We start from the raw sequence: 23,279 nt of genomic DNA on the forward strand, positions 1-23,279 counted from the left end.
CGCTACTGCTTTTCCGTATGCGTGCGCTTGCGATGTTATAGCAACAGCAAATGGCGTCGTAATCGTTTAACAAGTCATTGATTAAAGTAAATAAGCTTGTCAATTAAAACGTTTGTCTATTACTCCTTGACAAGATTTGGAGATTCTGTTTTTGTTAATCAAAAGTTAGTAATCCGCAATAGTAATTATTAATAAGCTGACAATTAACTATAGTTCGTAATAATTATTATTTACTTTTAGCTGAACAAAAATAGGTTGTGGGTCAATAAGAAATAGTTCTGGTGTTTTGCTGCAAAAAAGTGTAATTGAAATAAAACGAAGTCATTAAGAGATTATTGCATTATATCAAAATTTCAGAAAACTTTAAGCGTTTCTGTATCGATAGAACTTTTCAAGCTAACAAACTCTACTGTTTTCATCTGATTTGGCGTAAATTGTTAAGGTGATTTTGAAAAAGGTATTGGGCTATAACTATGTTACTATTAACTTTCAATAATAGTACGAAACTATAATTTAAGCAATGTTATTTTTATTTTTAAGCAGTCATGTTTTCTCAATACATGTTTTGCTTTTCTATTTTATTATTGTCAATATTGTTGTGGAAGTCAGCGCTGACTAGCCACTAGCAAGTGGGTTCTGCGTACAAGTTGTCTTATACCAAATGAGTAATAGCTCTCATACACAACTGTAATTGTTGCAAACAAAGTGTCTGGTGAATAATGGCTTTTATTCACACAAGCTCTATAAACATGAGAAGATAGAACAATTAGATACAATTCACTACAATCAAGCGTAATGCTGAAATGAGTTAAATAATAAGTACTCAAAACAGTTACACTTGTAAATGTAAGAATGTTAAGCAATATATATGTTACCAAAGATATACAAAGCTGCACAGAGGTAAATTAATGTTACCACACTGTTCTTAATGCAGATTAAGAACGTAACTCTCAGTCTTTAGTTCTGTCGCTTGTACTCTGTATCGCTAGCTCTGTGCTCTTTGTTTCCTCTCACTAGGGTATCTTCTCTTGTTGCATATCTTTTTCCCTCTCCCTTAACACTGGAGCACCTTTGCTTATATAGCAAGGGCTGGGTGTTAATCTATGGGCTTTCTGCGCAAGCTGCTTTTGGGCTAATTCGAGAATAGTTGAGCACTTATGATAATTAGAGAAAGCTCAGCTCAGTAAATCCATTACAATATTATAGTAAGTCGGGGAAGAATATCTACTAAATAAAAACACAACTATCTCAAAAAAAAATTATTAACAAAATTTAATCAGTACCATGCTTATGCGTATCATATGTATCATGTGTGTATGACATATAAGAAAATCGTTTTCTCATCCGGTTAACCTAATTTGTGCTAATCCTGTGGTAATTTCAGCTCTAACTCAGGTCTCATAATAGAGATCTGGGAGTTTCAGCACTCGTCTCAAGATTTTAGCTGTTCTCAATAGCGTACTTTTCTGCAAATCACTTGAGTTTATTGCTGCCGGTATCTGGGCAAGCTACATTTTATGTGCAGTTGTCATTGCGCCCAGGGCCCCAATGACTACTGAAATTACAGTTGTTCTTACATTCAAGCATTTTTCGATCTCTTCTCCAAGATGGAGGTATTCTAGTGTGATAGATTTTTGTTTGGAGTTGCCTTGTTGGGAGCACTTGCTCCTGGGCTGCCATGATTAGCGACTCTGTATTGGCCGTTAGGTTTCCTTTGTTCAGCCACATATATGTCTGGTGAAGATCGCCAACCTTAGATATTTGTTGGTGGTAAGCACCATGAAGAGGTTTCGTGTGCCAGTCAATTTCCTCATCATCAGGGCGTAGGTCCGTTGTAGGAGCAGCCGATTGAAATTCAGCTAGCAACTTATCTGAAGTGGCCATGGAGGCTGCATATGCTTTGATGCTTTGTTTTTCCACTTTCACTGTCTGCTGTACACTTTTGAGTCCCCTACCGCCATCTTTCCTATCAAGATACAATCTAGTAGTATCGGATTTTGGGTGGAGTGCTCCATGCATGGTCAGCAGTTTACGAGTTGCTATATCTATTTCCTTGATGGCTTGCTCAGTCCACTTTATTATGCTTGCTGGGTATAATAAAGTGGACTGAGTTGTGTTAATACTGGCAGTGCGCCGGTTTTTTTTGCCATGACTTGATTTCTGGCATTGAGCTGGTTTTGTAGGACCTGCCGAAAGCGTTTCTTGTATTTGGTAATGGCTTTGTGATATACTCCAGCTTCATGGTTGATGTTGCTTTCCATAATCCCCACGTACTTGTACCCTTCTTCTATATCTTTGATGGTACAAATTGGCATTTCTAGGCCATCTGCTTGCACAAAATGGCCTTTCTTGAGAATTAGCCTTCCACATTTCTCAATACCGATGTCCTTGCTCTAAACCTGAGCAAGGTGTATTAGCGAATCAATGTCTCTTTCCTTCTTAGCGGACAGCTTGATGTCATCCTTGTAGAAGAGGTGGTTTATCTTGGTGCCACTCTTAAACTGGTACCCATACTGAGTCTTCTCCAGCATATTGCTTAAAGGGTTTAGGCATATGCATAAGAGCAGCGGTGATAAGGAGTCAGCTTTATAGATGCCTAGCTTGATTTTGGCACTCGTCAATTTTTTTTCCTTGAGCCTCCAGTTCCGTCTTCCATTTGGTCATTGACATCTTGATGAACGCCGCAAGGGCAGGGTGAACACTGTTCAACCTTATATATATATACCGTATATCTATAATATATATACCGTATGTATATATATACCCTATATATATATCATGTATACCGTATATATAGGTGTATATATATCTTGTATACAGTGTATCATGTTCTTAAAATTTTATCATAAGACAAAAGAAAAGTTCATATTGAATTATCTCAATGGATAATTCATCATTGCATTGTAATCAAACGCCTTTTACTGTTTTTATTTTTAGCTATTTGTAATAAACTTGCGCTATAATTCATGACATAACTACTATAATGGCTAGTAGTTATGTCATGAGAACTATGGCTAGTAGTTATGTCATGAGAACTATGGCTAGTAGTTGTGTCATAAGAACTATGGCTAGTAGTTGTGTCATGAGAACTATAGCTAGTAGTTGTGTCGTGAGAACTATAGCTAGTAGTTGTGTCATGATAACTAGGAGGTCTATGAGACAAAATAAAATTTAATATTGATTAGTCTTAATAAATAAATTATCATTGCATTGTAATCAAACACCTTTTACTGTTTTATTTTTAGCTATTTGTGATAAACTTGTGCTATGATTTTTTTTTACATGGTCACCAGTGTTAATATAGTCAGGGATACACTTGTAGATGGCAACGCCGGTGCCCATTGCAAATCCTGCTCTTACAAAACCCAAGTCAATGAACAGAGCAAAGAGATGGTCAGAGGAAGTTGAGGAAGTGTATAGATTTCAACTAGCTGGTTACAGAGATAGACATGATTACGCCGCTAGAAACGGTGAAGCAGGGGTAAGTTATTTCTAAACTTTCATTTTCCAATTAAATACCTTAAACTTGATGGCTTTAACAGATTATAATCTAGCATTTGTTTTACTACAGGAAAGGAAAAAACTGATTAGGCATAATTTTTCTCGAGAGTACAGCAATCTGGCCTGACTCCATTCCTGATGAAGCTCAACACTCATATAACACAAGACAACATCAATGTCTTTATATACTTGCAATAATAAATTTAGTATATTACGACTCATTTTTCCCGAGAGCCATGAAAGAATTGCGTGAAGCCGTTTTATACCCTAACTGTCTTTTACAGAAAAACTGAAGTGTAATGTATGTTATGCAAAAAAGAGTGAAAAATGGAAAAAAAGAAAAAAATCTTTTTCAATAATTATATGGAAATAATAATCCCACGACCAAACACGAGCATAGCGATTGTTTGGGAGATTTATGATAAATGCATATGTGCACACAACTCTCGAAAAACTATCTGTTACCGATCCCTTGTACCGAAATCTCTTCAACAAATTTAACCATTTTTGTGTAGAGTCGTTTACGTATAATAATGATACAAAACACATATAAACCTATTTAAATATGTTACCAAGTCTTTGAAAAGTTACCGCAACATCTTAAAACTAACCCATCTGATCGGATTATACATAAATAGACAGATTAATTCGGCCTTAAATCGAAATAAAAACTTTACAAGCCTATTTTGATCAAAATTAAGACCGGCATATGAAACCCCGATAAAGCCTCGCGACAGAAAGTAGAAATATTAAGTCGCCAGCATTTCACGAGAAAAACGGGCACATTTCACCAGTCTATGGCATTGTTTAATTGCCGAAAGTTTCGGTAATTAACATAGACTGTTTGAGGCGTAGACCGATATACAGGTACGAAAATGTGGTACACAGTTTATCAGCCTACGTTTTTTGTCCAATTACCGAAGGTTTTTAAAATTATCTAGAACATTAGCCAGATTTTTTTACATCTTATCTACATGCTAGGGCCGAACTACAATGCCCCTTTGCGACAAGAATATTTCTTTATTTCACTCCAGTTTGCAGAAAACTTCCAGACGCGTGAATGCTAATGCTTGCTTTCTGTTACATATCGCTGTCAAAACCATTCTACATTCAACACAATCAACTTTCCATCACAACTTTCAAACTGTGTATATTACACGGCAGCTTGCCATTTTACTTCTACTGTTGCATTTCTCCTATTGCAGGGAGAGATATAAACATATCATCTTTTCCTTTCATTATTGCTGTTTGTTGTACATAATAATACCCAGTACATTACAGTTACTATTGCAGTTATCCTATTGTGCTGCAAGGCCATTTGACTGCTAATATTGCATTTCTCCACCAGCAGAACCCTTTCTTTTTCCATTATCACTTTGGTCGTAGGCTGTATGACAGGGAAACTTCTAGTAATATAATAGTTACCTCATCCTTTTATCCCATCTGGGAGTCACCGAGGGAAAAATCAACAATTTTAAATTAGAATAATAATAATTAGTAATTTTAATAATTAGTAATAATTATAAAATTAGAACAAAACTTGTTAACTATAAAAATTTTACTGTAATAAGAGCCGTGTTCGTCTGTCTGATGGAAACCACAGTTAGAAGTTTAAAAAAGTAATTACATCGTTTAGGATTCGAACTCGTGTTTTATAAATAGATGGTAAAAAACTTTAAATCTGCTTGCGTAAGACTGGGCACAGCCTTGTTTGGTAGTTGAAGCAGACACCGGCAATCCCATGTCAAGGTCTTTCATTACTAGGAGCCTTCTAAACTCTATACTCTCTAGAGTTTTGAACTGCAGTTGTCATGGTCAGAATATAAATCATAATCTGAGATGATGGTGACTGCTTGTTATATCAGTTTGTTATTGGCTTTTGTTCTGGTTTTGTTACTACATACAAATATGGAACATTGACTAAATTTGTCTCTCGTGATATCTTTTGATATGATGCACTTTTGTATGCAGCATCGAGTGCTTTGAAGGTCATTTACAAACTGAAACACATGTCATCTCTGTACATCATAACCTAGCTGATGGTCACTTCTATGTGGGTTTTAAATAACTCTGTTGTTGGCGCTAGGTAAACAACTCTTTATAAACTATTTTTTCATCACTCCTCTGAAGTATGTCTATGTGCTAAAGCATCATTCATCTATTTGTTAATCATAACACAGTTCTTTTGTGCAGATATAAACACAGATGTGTATGTAGATGCAGACCATAAAATTGTTAAAAGGGCTAAAATGGAAAGTGATTTATGGAAACTCGGCATATTTAATTAACGAGAACTGAGTATTTGTACGAATTTTTTGGCTTTGAATAAAAATTCAATAATTATACATAAAAAAGCTCAACAATGTTGACTTCTATAGAAAAAAGTTATATACATGTAGAGCATCTTGTTAATATTTACAGCAATTTCAAATATAGATAAGTTTGCAAAGTCAATTTCACTAAGTGTTATATAGCTTACATCAATCTCCAAAAGTCGTGGAAGTAACAATAGTATGTTTTCTTTAAACTATGAAAACCTTTACTATAGAATGTCATTTGTCAGCGAGTGACCATAGCAACGTAACAACAAGTTGGTTGGTTTGACCAATCGAATGTCCCAAATCTATTTTTGCATAGTTACGATCGTCGGCAGATTATAATATAATTTGGTGACAAATATCAATTTTTATTTTTTCCTTTCAAATGTTCTTTGGTGCAAGTTAACAGCATTTCTGACTAAAACTATGTACAAAATAAACCCAGCTTTTAAATAAATGAACCTTAGTCTGTGGCATTACAGTTGGAAAGCCTGAGTCCCAGTATGTCGGTGCAGCAGTAGTAGTACACATATATGTTTATGTTTAATGTGTATATAATGATTACAGATAGACTGGTGGCCTCATGGATACGTGAAGAAGCTTAAGCGACCAGATGGGTACTTCTATTATTATAACAGAGCCCGAGAGTGCGCTGATAAAGACGTCAACAAATGTAAAATGTATGTCTATTAACCGTGGCTCTTTTTCATCGCTCCTTTTACAAATAGTAAATACTGTGACCAAAGGCATCACATGTATAGTTTACGCTTTGATGGATTATCATCAGCATAATTGGAAGCCAATACTAAATATTTCTGATTTTTAAAATGAAGTCTTTAGGGTACATTTTCATTATTATAGGTTGTTTTTTTCTTTCATTTCATTTATTATTTATTTCACAGTATTTTCTGTTGCTATTCTGTTGCAAATAGAATGCTAACAGCAACCTTCAAACGTATCTTTTTGTGGCAAAGGAATCTCTTGTTTTGACAAGAATTGGTCAACATTATATATTTCAGTGTATTTGAGATGTTATGTATACAGTTTACATTAACTGTTAGATATGTTTACTGATTTGAGCAACTACCATGAAAAATACACTGTCAAATTGTGAACCTTGATATCATTCATATCCTACCTCTTGCACTAAAGAACAGCAGAATAAAATTCTGCATCAACAATTTTTTTCCATAACAGTATAAAAACTACCATATGGTTAGAAATTAGAATATGAGTTATTTTCATAAGCAGAGACTATCAATAGAAAGTGTCAACTCCGCTCAGCCTGTTTCCCTTACTTCTCTCTCCGGCAGCTACTCTTGAATCTTTAACACTAGCTGTCCGTAGATCATGGCTGGTCCCACTACTCACACTGCCTGGACGACTCCCTGCAACATGCAATCTTTACTATAATAAGAATCACTATTATATTGCTATTAGCGATAAAAAAGATTCCACCACACAGGAATCGATCCCAGATAATCGAAGTGCCATGCAAGCATGCCACCATCTGCACCACTCAACCTACTTTCCACACTTAAGAATAATTGTGCACATAGTTATTGTCTGTCTGTAATCGACAATGACTTGCATCTTAGCAATGCATGCTTGCGTCAAGCAGTATGGTAGAGAAGAGGTGACCCAGCTCCCGCTCTCAACTGTCAGATTAACTTGAAGGAATGCCTTTGCAACCCGTCCAGTCTGACAGAGCCAGGTAGCCATTTCACTTGTCTAATGTGCGAAGGACAGAGGTGGATCTTTAATGCACCCACGTTATTAGTGTGATACACAGGACCTCCAAGTTATGGTCTAGATCCGAAAGACCCAGCAATTTAGGGTTGAAAGCTTGCTGAGAGCTTTTTGTCAGATAAGCATTAAACAGGACTCGAACCACAAACTCCATGGTTGATAGTCAAAGGTGCTATTACTAGGCCACCCTGACTTACATATTACACATGACAATCTCTCACATCACACGGAACTGCCAGCATACTAGTTTGTATATGAGTTTCTCTTCATTAATCTGACATTGCTAGTGCTCCATGATGGGGTGACTTGAAATCAATTGGTTTCAAGGAAATTATCAGTTATCATATTAGTAAATCAGCTTGAATGACCGTAGCAGCTATATGATTGGGAGGTCACACAGCAACAGAGTTTTATCACACACAAAATTTGTTAGCTGGACACATTTACGATATCAATAGCGGTTGATGGTTTCAGGTTCAACACCCAGTATTCACAGATTAAACACAAAGAAGATATTCTCAATATCTCATGCATTTATACAGACTCTCACAGTGGATAATGCTTGATGTGAAGAAGTTGTCAAGTAGACAGAACTGCCCTCTATGAGGCTCCCATGCTTTGCAGCTATGTTTATTGCTAATACAATCTATATATATATATACATGTATATATTTCTCAAAGTATGTCTGTTGCATGTGTGCAGGTTTTCCGGCTATAGCTATTATTAGAACAGCTGAGCTGGACAACAATGCAGACTCAAAGTCATGGCTTACCTTCATTGGAAGCCTAATCTTATTAACTACATGTAGCTTAGTGGAATTTTCCATTGGCAATATGCCAGGCTACTAGCTCGAAAGGTACAGTTGTTTGACAAAGTTTTAAAACCTTTACAGTTGTTTTCATTTTTCTCTTTATTTCAACTACACGACACACTTCTCTCATGATATGTAGTTTGAAAGTTAGAATGACAAATGTTGTTATAACTATGTTAAATACAAATCAATTTTCTGTCCAAAGACTTTTCTATTACATGGGCAACGCCGGGTGGCACAGCAAGTGATATAATATAAATAAACATAATATTGCTTGTTTGAGATGTTTGCTGTCAAAACATGGTGTAAGAGTTGTTTACAACTAGGAGCAATTTCATAGTCTAGAACATTTGACCTCAAAACTGGTTGTTCCAAAGGCAGATACTCCACAGTTGAGAGAATCATATTTCAATCTGAATAACTCTCAAACAGTTGGAGTATTCAAGTGCAACTAATGATATAAAATTGCCATAACCCCAGTGGGGGTTTTATATCATTGGTGGAACACTACAAATAGCAAATACATACATGTAAGTAAACTGAAAATAACTATACCCCACAAGTTCTCAATGTGTGTCATAGAATAATGGATAATCGTGGCAGTTACGTACGGGAGGCATCTCAAAATTTATCCTCATATTTAGCTATGACATCATTTATTTTAGCTATTCCTTATTTCATGTTTATTAGGCAGACACTGAGAACATTCACTAATCATGCATTCAAAATAGAAGAAACAATTTGATCAAATAATAGAGGCAATAATCTTTCAGTCAAACGTTATTTCTGTTCCTGAGTTTTATGCTCAGTTATTCAAAAATAGAAGTTGTCCAACATTGAATATTTAGTGCTCACCTCCTTTGTAAGACTTGCTAGCCTTAGCTCCTTTCATGGTTCCTCGCTGTGATCTGGGTGGTCTCGGTAATGTTAGGTGAATATCTGTAGAACCTGCCATTCCTTCTGTATAATGTTCATCGTCGGAGTACTCATCTTCTGCAATGCATACGAGAGTGCACAACTCCTAAGTTTTATCTGAGAAGTAGTCTATTGATATTATTCAGACTTTGATTAATTATATTCGCTGTTCATCAAGAGACTTATTCAATAGATCGAACAGGCATAAGATTGTCTAAAGCTAACAGCACCAGCACTATTTGTGAAGTAAATGAGCAGTGTGTCTATTTCCTATGACTTATGCTTGCAAGAAGAGAAAGCTACAGTGCTAAACAAAATAGTTGGGACGCATTTGTTTAAAAGGCCAAATTTGTTGGCTAAACATATTTGTTGTCGTTCATCCAGATACTCTGGATATTTATATGTCAATGGAATGCTTAGATTCTATTCAAAAAACGCACTCACCTAATTTGAAAAGAACATTTTAATCCATTTATTTAGTAAGCAGTTTTCATTGTAACTCAAATACGAAGAAGAATGCCACTCATGGGAAGATTAGGCTAACAAATACTAAAACGATTTTTTTTTAACTTCAACAGCTGTTTTCAGGGTCCCCTTTACAGAGAGTGGTTCAGGGTCACCATAACACAAAGAGTGGTTCAGGGTCACCGTAATACAGAGAGTGGTTAGAACTTCTATGAAAAAAATGTTTGGGAGTTCCGATGAGAGATTATAGTAAAAATGGGACACTTGGTGATCTTTGTAGATATGCTCCAATAAATGGTGTCAAACTAGACCAAAAATAATAAGCTTAAATTCATTATATTATTAAAAGTATAAGGAATCAGAATACATGTATATATCGTTTTAGGATTTTTCTGTAAAAACTTGAAAGTTATTCACATTCAAAGCTAGGAAACCAAGCATTGCTAATTGTATGTCCCAACTTTTTTTCCCGCACTGTGCAATTATGATCGGATGCTATGAAAATAAATAAATCACCTCCAGTCTCATATAAAGAATCAGGAGCCATCATCTCCTTCTCTCTCTTTCGCTTGTAGAGAATGTATATTAGACGCAGCAGAATGATGATTGCTACGAACGTTAAAATGCCCAGCCATATCAATAAGATGATTATGTACAGGTTTTTCATGACATTTGCTGATGCTACCAATGCTGCTGGTAGGTTGGTTGTTGCGCTATCTGTAAATAACAGGTGATTAATGCAAATTATATAAGCACCAGAGATGTTTATAAGGCTGTAAAAATATCTCGATTCATGTCTATTCTCATCAGAAAACTAACAATTCAATTCCCAATTCTTTTACACCATGTGTAAGAATATGTGTAAAAATGGTTGTATAAGAATCGATTCAATTTACAATTTACCGCAAAACACCACAATTCAATTTTTTATTCTTTATTAAATGCTAGTTAAAATTAATAGTTTTTGTTTATTCACAAGCCGGTTGGGTTAGCTCTAGTTGTAAATACAGTCTATTTGCAAAATAATTCACTTATAGAAAAAGAAGTTATGAAATGATTTTGTTAAAAAAATATTAGTAAGTTTTCTAATGCATTTTCAGAACTTGTTATGGTCTCAATGCTAAAAGTTTAACTTATTGAATGAAAACAAACCTCCCAGAGACTCAAGGCTAGACGCACAAGAGTACCCATTGTACTTGTTAATGCAATAAATATTGAGATTAGAGCCACACAGTCCAGGGGTGTCGCTGCATTCATTGATGTCTACAATATAGAATTTAATAAATTTACAATGTAGATATAATTCAATAGAATTTTCACTGTCATGCAGCCCATGACAAAAGTGATAATGGAAAAAGAAAGGGTACTGCTGGTTGAAAAATGCAATACTTATATCTAAAAAATTATGCTGAATTTAAAAATCTGAACAGATTTTAGCTGGTTGTCATAGAAATAGATGACTATCTATAAGAAAATGCAGGCCTATTACTTAATTTTGCAGATATTAAAAACGGCTTAGCAGTACCGCAAAATTGGCACAGCCGTAGTACCATCAACAAATACTTTAAAAAAGAAATAACAGTAACATATTGCACACAATCGGTCACTATACACTTCGATCTTGTAAATTCGAATGATTATTCTTATAACTAAATCTTATAAAATTGAATAATTATTCTTACAATAAAATATTGTAATAATCTTATAAGAATCGTTAGAAAAATATCATCGTCATTTCCTTTACTTTCACTGCTTTGGACATCAGTTGGAATACCAAAGTACTCATTATAAGTATCAAAAATGTCAGAGTCTGGTAGAACTGGCAAAAAAAAACAATTGCTTTTCAGTACTTCAGCGTTAATTACAGAAATCTTCGGCAATTAGACAATGTGATAGATTAGTGAAATGTGCATGTTTTTTCGTGAAATGCGCACGACTTAATAGTTCTACTCTCTGTCGCATGGCCTTAGCGGCATTTCGTTTGCCGGTCTTAATTTTGATTAAAATAGGCTTGGCAAGTTATTATATCAATTTTAGGCCGACTTAATCTATTTATGTATAATCCGATCAGATGGGTTAGTTTTAGGATATTGCGGTAACCTTTCAAAGACTTAGTAACATATTTAAATAGGTTTATATCTGTTTTGTATCATCATTATATTTAAACGACTCTACAAAAAAATGGTTAAATTTGTTGAAGAAATTTTGTTACAAGGGTTTAGTAACGGCTGTTAACAGATAATTTTTCGGGAGGTGTATGCACATATGCATTCATCATAAATCTCCCAGACAATCGCTTTGCTCGTGTTTGGTTGTGGGAATATAAATATTGATTTAAACAGTCCAAGTGGCCAGGTATTAGTTTTCTCAAATCAGTTCATTAGACAAAAAGTAAGAACATGCACAGGCTATGCAAAGGCTCACCATAAATTGGGCTGCAATCCATCGTCTGCTAATAAAAACTGGCACTGCTTCGTTGTGTCTAGCACAATGAAAAGTGCCAGTGCGTAAGCTATAGCTGTACTTTCGCTAAACTATATTTAAAAAAATTCAATGTTTGTAATTTCACTGCACTATTAATATATTCGCATTTACAATTATACCGGCGATATTTAATGTTTTAAAAAAGAGAAGATAATTCTTACCCGTGCATTGGTTGTTGGCTGTAGACCTGGTGTTTCTCGGACACTCGCATGTGTAAGACCCGATACTATTTATACATCTGCCGGGGCATGCACCATTTTCCTCGACACACTCATTTATGTCTGTAAAATCGAAGGTTTTGAAATGCAACCAATTCATGTACCCTTATTCAACAAAGGTTTTCCTTATGAACTCAACAAAGAGATATAGATATTGGCTCGAAACAAGTGTCATAGTTGTTTGAGAGTTGTCTTCTTCTACTTTACCAAATATAAATTAAATTTCTTTCATATTACTACCATAAGCTGATGAATGTAGTTCATTACAAAGACACCCAGGTGCAGGATTATAACATATTTAGATTATATCGGCCTTATAAGGAGAGTGCTCTTGGTTGTTAGCGTATGGGCGTGTCCATAAATAATAATTTGACATTTAGAGTTATTTGATGCCACTAAACATGCACATTTGCTCCTATTATAAAATTCTTTGAATTAATTGATGCAGTATTTTCTTGGCTTTCAAACAATATAAAATTTACTGCTTTCAAAATAGTAGTTCTAATGCTATGAAGTGCAACTTGCGTAAATTATGGGACATTTTGTGACGTTTGATCATTTAGGCATGTTGCACTTCATAGCTCCGCAACTACTATTTTGAAACGAGTAAATTTTATACTACCCGAAAGCCAAGAAAATACTGCATCAATTAATTTCAAGAATTTTATTTTAGAAGCATATGTGCATGTGTAATGGCATCAAATAACTCTAAATGTCAAATGATTATTTATGGACACCCCCATATATGACATTAATTGTTTGATAATTCAAATGCAAAACTTGACTAGACTTTAAATCTTTATGTTGCAGAGAAGTCACAAAGACTCTTATATAAAATGAGTCTTTTTGAAAGGTAAAAATATATATATTGTAGTAGAAATACTGTAACTAACAATGTTTTGAGCTTACGGAACTTGGATGGATGAAAAGATCGACGAGTTCTGTTGACATTTCACCATAGGCTTTCAATCAAAACTATTATAATGCCATCAAACTAATTAAATTTAACTAAATCAAATCAAGTTAATATTTATTGAAATTAACCATTGTTAGAGGGACATATGTAAGTAAGCATTTTTTTGAAGATGGAGTATGATGTCTACAGAGGCAGGTCGCGGAGGTTGGGCGTGTTTTGACGAACCGTGTCACACAAACAATGTCTCTGTGATCTTGGCTTGACACGCCTGATTCCAGCGTCAAAAGAACCTTGATGGCTGGAGACGTGCCCAGTTGTAGAGAGCAATTTAAGTTTGGATGTCATTTCTGTCATCACCTTTATTGGGACCCAAGCCTGTGGCTAGCAGGTCGGGTGTTCTAAACCACTTAACAACGGCTGCTCTAGAGAAACATGTGAGTTTCTAAGAAGTTTTGAATTTTAAACACTAACATTTACTGTATTGGTGACTAGCTACTTTAAGGTATAGCTGACGATTTTAAGCTGAACAAACTATGAAAATAGGAATAAAACAAATTAAAATAAACAATACATGGCTTCATAATTACATTTCTGTCTCTGTCTCATTAGAAATTTATTGTAACATCCATCAGAGTAGAGAAACAACCGGAACTACTAGCACACGGTACAGAATATTCTAGAATACTCAGAATCCTCATTTGTAAATTGACTAGTAGTGTAAAGAGAATGACTCATTGAACTTATGTTAACACATAGTTAGTTAACTAGAGACAAACATTCTTTACCAGGCCACAACTCTGATTCACCAAACTGAAAGGAGAGGTTCAACCAAACTGCAATTTGCTTGTCTTTTTGGGAATTGAACCCTGACCTGTTGTTTGTAAGTCAGGCATTTCAGACTACTAGGTCATGGCTGTTCTCTAGCTGCCGAGGTCTGGAAAAATTTGACTACTTCTAGGAAACACTTCAACAGTCTCATACTAAACTAGGGAGTAGGGATGTAAGACTCTAAAAGGGAAATTTGAAGTATAATATAACCTTACAATCTACGTTGCATTTTATAACAAATTAATCCACAACAAGTTCCAATTATTATTGGTCGTATTTTAATAAAATATCCTGTTCACAGTTAATTTATTCTTGGTGAAAGCAACCTTTAACCCTTTTTATGTATGTCAGAGTAAACAACCCGAAATTCGAAGTTAAACTGCTGCATCTGAGTAAACACTTAACATTGATTACCTGAGCATTCGTATGTCGAAGAGTTTGTTTTCTGGTATCCTGGTCTGCATACGCAAACATAACCTGTGGCAAGGTTTTGACATTCTGTACTGATAGGGTCACACTCATTCCTGTCAGCATCTGCGCACTCGTCAATGTCTAAAATAACCAAAAGCTGTGACCTTGACCTTTGACTATTAACATTCTGGTCTCAACATTCAAGTGGTACAAATAAGTAGCCTACATAGCACTCACACTTTGCATCTACGGTCGAGTGATAAATTCGCTTTCAACTTGATCCAAGGTATCTAAGGCTAACATTTACAGTAGTTAAAATCCTTTTGAATTAAATGCAGGCGACAATATTTATATTAACAAATCTCATTTGGTCATTGTGTATCTGTGTGTCTGTTAGTCAGTGTAGATCTCTATGCATTACTTCATTATGAATGATTTCATCCAAACTTCACATGCATGCGCTTTGCGTCTTTCACCAGGTTGCTAAATATTTGGTTTTTAACCTTTACCTGGCTCCTGAGAACCAGCGTCTTAAACATCCACCTGCAAGATATCTGGTAAAAATAACAAAATCGGCTAAAGTTTAAAAGTTCAGTACTAAAAACTAATTTTCATTTGTAGGTTAGCATTAGAATTACAGTATACAGTCACAAGTTATCCTATCTAAACAGAATCATTGAAAAACATTTTAGTTGATAAAGTAGCAAGCTGTTACTTGTACTTATTTCACTTCAAAAACATAAGTATTTAGTATTTATTATATTATTATTTATATAATTATTATGTTGTATATTCATATGTATATTTATATATTATTATATTTATAAATTTATAAATTCTATAAATTTATAAATTTATATGCTGCTTATAAATTTTACTAGTACGCTGGTGGTTTCGGGTGATAATTCCTTAAGTATAATAGCTCTGTGCATAAGTATTCTTAGATATAAAAAGGTGCATGAGTTTTCACATTGGTTGTCTTAGAGCCTGAATAGCAGTCGTTAAGCTCCATGAGGGCAAACGTGAGTTCTATTCCTGTGCAAGGCAATCTTTTTTCCTAACACTCTTAGCGTGGCTTTGGACAGACAGACACACTTCTTAGTATAGTAAAGATAACTTTTTGTTCAAGAATCTGTACATTTTCAAAAAACAAGTAGGGTTTACTCTTTTCTCATTATTTAATACTCTGCAGGGATCTGACTCACCTAGTTCTTTTAATGTTGGACCCCTTTCTCCTTCAGAACCCATATCGCCTTGTTGACCGGGATCACCAATAATCCCACTGGCACCCTTTTGGCCTTTGTCACCTGTATCACCTTCTGTACCCGTACCTCCGATGGTGCCTCTGTCTCCTGAAAAACAAGCAAAAAGTTTTATCTGTTGTTAAAACCAAGACTTACCAGCATTTTCATGTTTCCTAATTTTATTAATAAGCATCAAGCTCTCTGGAAATCCCAAATTTTATAATTTCTTATATCAGTATTCTTTATTATGTTTCTGATACATTGTGTGACATTAAAATGTGTAATTTTAAAATGCGTTCGACTTGTCATGCAGAAATGACCCTTCAAAAGGATGCCGTTTCAAGTCCCTCCGCAAATGTTTTCCTCATAGATATAGTAAAACCTAGATTGGCGAATAGCTATCATCACATTGGAGCAAAAGTGAGGCCTATAATTGGCTGTTGTTTTCACTACGTTACGTCGCAGTGATGCGCATCACAGCATCAGAGCCTTCTATTGAGCAATGAGTTTAGTAGTGGAAGCAGGCTTGTCATACTAGTTTTTTAAGTCATAAACGTAACAGTAAGACCAAATTCTTAGTGAAATGTCACCAGAGGAGACTACAACACCCCAGGTATATCCTGAATTGCCCATAACAAGACAGAACTTCAACTCAAAACAAGAGGTTCTCAACAATATCATAAGCTATCTATGCCAATTAAAGACACCAAAGTTGCTAGTGGAAAATAATAGGAAAACTTTCGTCATTTGTTTTGAGTCAGCAGCCAAATCTGTACATGACATTGCTCAATATTTTTTCAACAACTACCCTTACATCAACTACTTCCTAACCTTTAAGATCAACCAGGATCACATTGAGACTCTGTTTTCCACGATATGATCTATCGAGGAAAAGGTGGGGTGGCTATAACAATAATCCGGATGTGCAGCGCTTTAGATCTGCAATTCGTGCACTGCTCATAAAAGCAGATATTACACCAAGTCCTAATGCTAACTGTATTGATCTGGATGTGAGCAGGGCAGAAAAAACTGGCCAACTCCTGCTACATTCTCTGGCTAGAAAGAAGAAGAAGAAGGAGGAGACAAAAGCCGAGGAAGGTGAAGATGAGGAGTTTGGTGATGAGAAATTTTTTCTAACTCAAATGTGATGACAGTATCAAGTTCTTGACCGATGTAGAAGTAGTGGAAAGTAGAGGTAGTGATGACAACCCTAATCTCAGTTAAAAAAAGAGGAAGATTGGTGACCCCATTGATAGGCCGAATATGTATTGCTGCAGAAAAGTGCTTACGTTCACACATGGAGAGCTATGGTATCACACAGAGAGCTTTTAAACAAGTAACATCACAGGCAATAACATATATGTCTTATTACATAACCTCAATCAAGGTTTTACATGTACAGTGCATGCCAACAGTCTACTCAAAACTATAGTAAATCGCTATATTAAAATCAGAATACACTATGCCGCTTCAAAGCAGGAATCTAGTTCAACCAACCTTAGACAAAAGCTATCTCGTCAGTTGTTTTCAGTCATGTCTAATGGGTGTTTAATACAGTGGTCCAGATTAACTGCTTCTAAATCTAATTTGATTCATTAGTTTGTTATTAGTTTAATTTCTATTTGGTCACTCTTTGTATTATCAATGATATAGAAGCTTCTAAATCATTGGTATTATCCATTACCATGTGTGTAAGATTCTTGCCTTTCTCATCCAAAGTCAATATATAAGTTTTATATATTTTCAATAAAATATGCAGTCTCAGATGCACAAACTATGGAATAATTGTGCAGGTTTTAGTGCTAAGTCAATAGGAATTCCTAGATCAGCAGATTCACTCTACACATCACCACGACGTTGCGTCATGCTAATTACCGGTATAGGCCTCGCTTATTTTGATTATTCGCACATCTAGGATTTACTATATCTATGGTTTTCCTATTTATATGCTAATTTGAACAGGAGGTGACAACTCTTCTAATTACTGATTTGCAGTTCTAGATATCTTAGTTACCTTTTTGACCTTTTTCTCCTCTAAGTCCCGTTGGTCCAAGAGCTCCAGTCGCACCTGTAGCTCCTGGCTCTCCAGTTGGACCTGACACCCCAGAAGTTCCATTTACTCCAGGTTCCCCTAAAAATAAAATATATTATTTGAAGATAGTTTGGTTAAAGGAATGTGTTATGTAGTCACCTACAGCTAGAGAAAACCTGGTGTGCTTTGCACTGTTGATGTTAAATTGGTGCAAAGAAGGGGCATGTGCTCACCTTTTCTACAGCTCTCTAAAATTGCATGCAGCCAGTCTAAGACAGAGTACAGGCTAGTTTGTTTAAATTATCTACTAATTTACTGTCTATAATTAATACTATTCATAGATTTCTTGAGTTATAGAAACTTATCAGCTTACAAGTAGTGATAGCTAAAGTTTGAGTTCTCTGATTAGAAGTCAGAGAAGTGGAAACAACTCCTAAAATACTCAGATGCAATCAGCAATCATCTATCAACCAATCAATAACAATGGTGGAGTACAGTTGAATAGACAGGCATTGATTGGAAGCATACTACCTTAAGTAGCATTTAGTTTTCACCAGAGTGATTTTTGTTTGTTATCAGTTATGAGAGAGCAAAACATTTTTTTCATTAGTTAGCAAAATGCAGTAAAAATTGGTAGTAAAAATTATAGAGCAAATTTTTATTTTAGAATTGTCAGTTCAACGCTCCAAAAAACAGGTGTTACAACCTTTAAGTAAAAAGTTCCATTTTGAAGCTATGAGCTCTTACAGGTGACCTTTTTATAAACTTTAAAACCTGTTTCAATGACAACTGATTTTAGCCCAGAAAATTTGTATTGCAAAAAAGCTTTGCTATCTTTGTTACACCTTTTATATGCAATGCTTATAATTTCCTATTGGTGTAACTTTGAAAATTCAGGCAACAGTGTACTGGAAGAGACAGAATGGCATATTGGGCTAAGTAATGACCAAGTTACATCAGCAAAATAATTGACTGTCTGCGTGAAATTGAGAGAAAAAGAGAGGAGGGGGAAAGGTGAAAAAGTGAATGGTGAGCACATGGGAAAGCAAAAAAAAAAGGAAAAACAGTTGGGGAAAAAGATAGAAAGAAAAAGTGGTGAGGGGAAAGGAGAGGAACAAGAAGCACAAAAAGTGGAGAAGTCAGAAAGATGAGAAGGGTGAGTATATAAAGAAAGAGAGGGAGGGAGAGGCGAAGGAAAGAGAGGTGAGGGGAACGAGAAAAGGGAAGACAGAAGAGGGGTGAGTAGAGAGGGGTGAAGGGAAAAAGAAAAGGGAAGACAGAAGAGGGGTGAGTAGAGAGGGGTGAAGGGAAAAAAAGAGAGAAAGAGAGGGAAATGAGGGGATAGAGAAAGGAGTAAAGAGAAGGATGTAATAGAGAGAAGTGAGAGAGAGGAGTGAGGAGATAGAAGAGTGGAGAGAAAGGAAAAGGAAAATTGTTCAAGAGACAGAGGCAAACACCAGCTCAAAGGATAAGCTAAGAAAGAAAATGGCATTTCTGTAAATATGTACTGCTTTTGTTTCACTTCAATCACCTTGGATGCCAGTCAATCCCTCTTCACCCATCTCTCCATTAGGTCCTGGATCTCCTAGAGGACCCTCTGGGCCTCGACTGCCGTTCACCCCAGTAGCACCTTGTTCTCCAGGATCCCCAACTTCACCTTGATCTCCTTTAGGTCCTTTAGGTCCAGTTGCTCCAGTAGGCCCAGGAGGACCCTAAAGAGAGAGACAAGAGCATGATAATCTGCTAAGGAAGAGAGCACAACTGCTAATAACCAATATATACATGTAGTTTTAATAAACTAATCTATGTTGTTTGAAGTTGATCATAAAAAAAGGACTTCCTTTAATCTTTGTAATTATGGCCAACGCTGAAAAATCTGTTATATGATTTATTAAGAAAGTGTACCAAATAAATGTTTTGGATAAGACTTCCTATTGATTGTGCTGCTGTAAAAGGACTGAGTTCTTTCTTATATCTATAATAGTTATTAAAATTTACAAAATAATTTTTTCTAAAGTAGTTTAAGAGGAAACATAAGGCACCGATTTTGTGAAAAATATTATAAAAAAAATGTAACAACTTGTTAAATTTCTAGCTTCATGGTACATTAAAAATAAAAAAACCTCTGCTAAATGTTATGAAATAATATACCGCAATGTGCAAAGCACAGCAAAACTACAACAACAGGGGCTGTTAAGAAAAAGGCAAATTGAAAAGCTGGGTGACAGAGTTGCTACTTGAACAGGGGTGATTAAAAGGGGTGAGTTGGATAGCTGGGTGAGAGAGTTATTACTAGAACAGGGGTGATTAAATGGGGTGAGTTGGATGACTGAGTAAAAGAGTTGCTACTAGAACAGGGGTGATTAAAAGGGGTGAGTAGGATGGCTGGGTGAGAGAGTTGCTAGTAGAACAGGGGTGATTAAAAGGGGTGAGTTGGATAGCTTGGTGAGAGAGTTGCTACTAGAACAGGGGTGATCAGAAGGAATAAATTGGAAGGCTGGGTGAAAGAGTTGCTACTAGAACAGAGACGGTTAAAAGGGTGAGTTGGATGGCTGGGTGAGAGAGTTACTACTAGAACAGGGGTGATTAAAAGGGGTGAGTTGGATGGCTGGGTGAGAGAGTTACTACTAGAACAGGGGTGATTAAAAGGGGTGAGTTGGACGGCTGGGTGAGAGAGTTGCTAGTAGAACAGGGGTGATTAAAAGGGGTGAGTTGGATAGCTTGGTGAGAGAGTTGCTACTAGAACAGGGGTGATTAAAAGGGGTGAGTTGGATGACTGGGTGAGAGAGTTGTTACTAGAACAGGAGTGATTAAAAGGGGGGAGTTGGAAGGCTGGGTGAAAGAGTTGCTACTAGAACAGGGGTGATTAAAAGGGGTGAGTTGGATGACTGGGTGAGAGAGTTGCTACTAGAACAGGAGTGATTAAAAGGGGGGAGTTGGATGACTGGGTGAGGGAGTTACTACGAGGACAGGAGTGATTAAAAGAGGATTAAACATTTGTAGCCTCATACGGCAAACTTATTTCTGATAATTATATTTATGCGCAAAATGATACCAAGTTTAAAATTTAGGTTTCAAGTATCATTCTGGTTAAACTTCAAAAAATTAAAATTTTTGATTTAAAGAGCATCAATGCTAGTCCACTGGTCCTTGATCCTTACAGCTTTGAACACGTACCTGAGGTCCTGGAAGACCGGGTGGAGCGGTAAGTTGGGCCGTTAAGACTCCAAACAGCAGCAAGGTAAGCAACACAGTCTACAAGCAGACCACATACGTTGACTGCTAGACCAGTGATAAGAGAAGTTGTCATTACTCATACATAGATAGAAAGACAGCACTGTTGTTTCACTTTTAGTTTAGGGATTGTCATCCAATCAGCGATGTTATATATTCCCTGTCTCACCTTACCACTAAAATGCTATTCCTCTTTCAGAGATCTGTACTAAGACCTATGTACTACCAATCATATATCCCAGCTCACCACTTATCCACCAATCACATCATAACATATTTGATCATATAGCCTTATCCCAAATTTGCTCATTTCTGTTTATGTTATAGGCTTTAAAATCCTGCAAAATACTTGTATTTGTTTTCCCACTCAGATGACAAACATCTTTTTCTATTTCATGACAGCGACATACTACATCCATCATCGTACGTTTCAGTTTATGTACTTTCTATTACTATAACTTTCAATTCACTATCTTAACTTCCTCACAATACTATTAGATTACCAACTTTTAAAAAACTGTTGTTCAACTCACACATTAATTCCTGATTTCTGTCTTTTCATTGTTGTTTTGGCATGTAACAAAAAACACTATTTGGTTGATGACTACTGATCAATACTATAATAAGAGCCATGCCTTGGCCATCTGTTTGTTTGTCCATCTGTTCAAATCTACACTTTAGTTTAGGAAAAAATAATGCACTTTCTATGTACTTTCTTCAGTACGGGACCCAACTTACATATTTAGCTGTGCAGCCAGGTATGTTACCAACTGCGCAACTCGACTAATTTGCTGCATTCAGAATAATTATGCACACACCTATTACATAAGACAATCTCTCACAGCGCACCGGACAGTCAGGGTACTATCGGCAGTAAAAAGTTGTTCATACAGACATAACCAGTCCAGCGCTTATAAGAACATATAGATTGTCTTTTCAAATGTGATTCGCTAAAATATTGTACTAAAAGTGCTCATGAGAGATCACAGGTTAGGTTATACTTATTTAAATTAATACTTACCCTCAATACTTTCCCTAGCCAATCTTTTACCCTTTAGTATAGGAAATAAATGTGAGCGCAATTAAAAACTTGAGAAGTTCTAAAATTGTGGTTGTAGTTCGTTTCAAACATGATTATAAGTGAGCATTCCCTAGGAATATAACCCAGTTGTACTCAAACTTTATACCAGAGGCTGGCTTCCCCTTGTTGTGGCGTTACACAGTAATTGTACTAAGGCAACATGTTCATGATGAATGTGATCTAGAAACACACATTGTTAGGCTCACACTCCATGCTTCAGTTGAGGCAGCGTATAACGCAGAACTATGTTACTGGCTAATGTTGAGGAGCTAAATGTGTTTCTAGATATTTGCTCTCTATAACAGTCAAGTCGTAACTCCAATCTACCTTACCATCTTACATTCCTACTTCTCTGAAAAAACCACTAGACCTTATACTAGACACTAACATCTTGCCAGTTTAAATTATTGAACGAAACCACAACACCTTATACCAAACAACACCTTGCCAATTGACATTATGGAATAGTGTTAGGCAAAAAGGACTTTTCATTTCAATCCACATACTTTACTAGTTTCGTTTTTGTCTTATGGTCTAATTTGCTTTAATTGGCATTCACTAATGTCAATGGAGTTAATATCTATCTGCAAGGAAAAGTTAACTTACCTGTGTGAGAGCCATAGTAAGTACCTGTCTACTACCTTCGTAACGCGTATGAAATCCTTATTGATTGAACTAGTGCCGATACTGTGTTGGACACACCCAGCCTTTCCGAGCGTTAAACATTGAATAGGCTCTAGCGGAGTATGCGGCGCAATCCTAATACAATAGTGAAAGTAGAAACTCTATTATGTGAATAATAATCAGGCTTTATTGTTTGTAGTGTGTTGACTCATATAGAGTGAAATGGAGAAGCAGAGAATAGCTATTCAATTGGGTAAACCAATCCTACACAATGTCTTCTTTTTCATATGAAGCGTATCCCAGGTTTTTAAGAATATAAACCCATCTTGCCAATGTTGGTATATAGCCAAACTTGCATCGCGGCACCCATCTTCAGTATATGTTTATTACATGGCAATTGTGTTCACTATGTACATTAGGTATTAGCACTAGGTATTAGTTCACTAT

General features: G+C 35.9%; 2 protein-coding genes across 2 annotated transcripts; one reads left to right on the forward strand and one right to left on the reverse strand.

Moving 5' to 3' along the window:
- The first annotated feature begins 29 nt into the window (after positions 1-29).
- LOC137387204 (meiosis-expressed gene 1 protein-like) lies at positions 30-6,869 on the forward strand. Its single transcript, XM_068073542.1, has 3 exons — positions 30-164; positions 3,323-3,481; positions 6,387-6,869. Exons 2-3 carry the CDS (start codon positions 3,323-3,325, stop codon positions 6,510-6,512), a joined length of 285 nt encoding a protein of 94 aa, XP_067929643.1. The 5' UTR covers positions 30-164; the 3' UTR covers positions 6,513-6,869.
- A 145-nt stretch (positions 6,870-7,014) lies between these two features.
- Positions 7,015-22,938, reverse strand: LOC137387203 (uncharacterized). The gene is made up of 11 exons (XM_068073540.1): positions 22,815-22,938; positions 21,071-21,148; positions 19,425-19,605; positions 17,876-17,992; positions 15,823-15,969; positions 14,621-14,758; positions 12,406-12,525; positions 10,913-11,023; positions 10,277-10,477; positions 9,236-9,373; positions 7,015-7,207 (listed from the first exon to the last, which is right to left on the reverse strand). Exons 1-11 carry the CDS (start codon positions 22,827-22,829, stop codon positions 7,077-7,079), a joined length of 1,377 nt encoding a protein of 458 aa, XP_067929641.1. The 5' UTR covers positions 22,830-22,938; the 3' UTR covers positions 7,015-7,076.
- Between the last annotated feature and the right edge of the window lie 341 nt (positions 22,939-23,279).

The sequence above is a fragment of the Watersipora subatra genome, chromosome 2, assembly GCF_963576615.1.
Source record: "Watersipora subatra chromosome 2, tzWatSuba1.1, whole genome shotgun sequence".
In the NCBI taxonomy this organism is placed as follows: Eukaryota; Metazoa; Bryozoa; class Gymnolaemata; order Cheilostomatida; family Watersiporidae; genus Watersipora; species Watersipora subatra.

Excerpts from the sequence above, each read along its gene's own strand:
- LOC137387204 (XM_068073542.1), top strand. The coding sequence starts at position 3,323 with ATGGCAACGCCGGTGCCCATTGCAAATCCTGCTCTTACAAAACCCAAG. Across the intron at positions 3,482-6,386 it reads CTAGAAACGGTGAAGCAGGG|ATAGACTGGTGGCCTCATGG; the intron begins GTAAGTTATTTC and ends TAATGATTACAG.
- LOC137387203 (XM_068073540.1), bottom strand. Across the intron at positions 17,993-19,424 it reads GGGATTGACTGGCATCCAAG|GGGAACCTGGAGTAAATGGA; the intron begins GTGATTGAAGTG and ends TTTTATTTTTAG. Across the intron at positions 7,208-9,235 it reads TAGCAAGTCTTACAAAGGAG|GGAGTCGTCCAGGCAGTGTG; the intron begins GTGAGCACTAAA and ends TGCATGTTGCAG.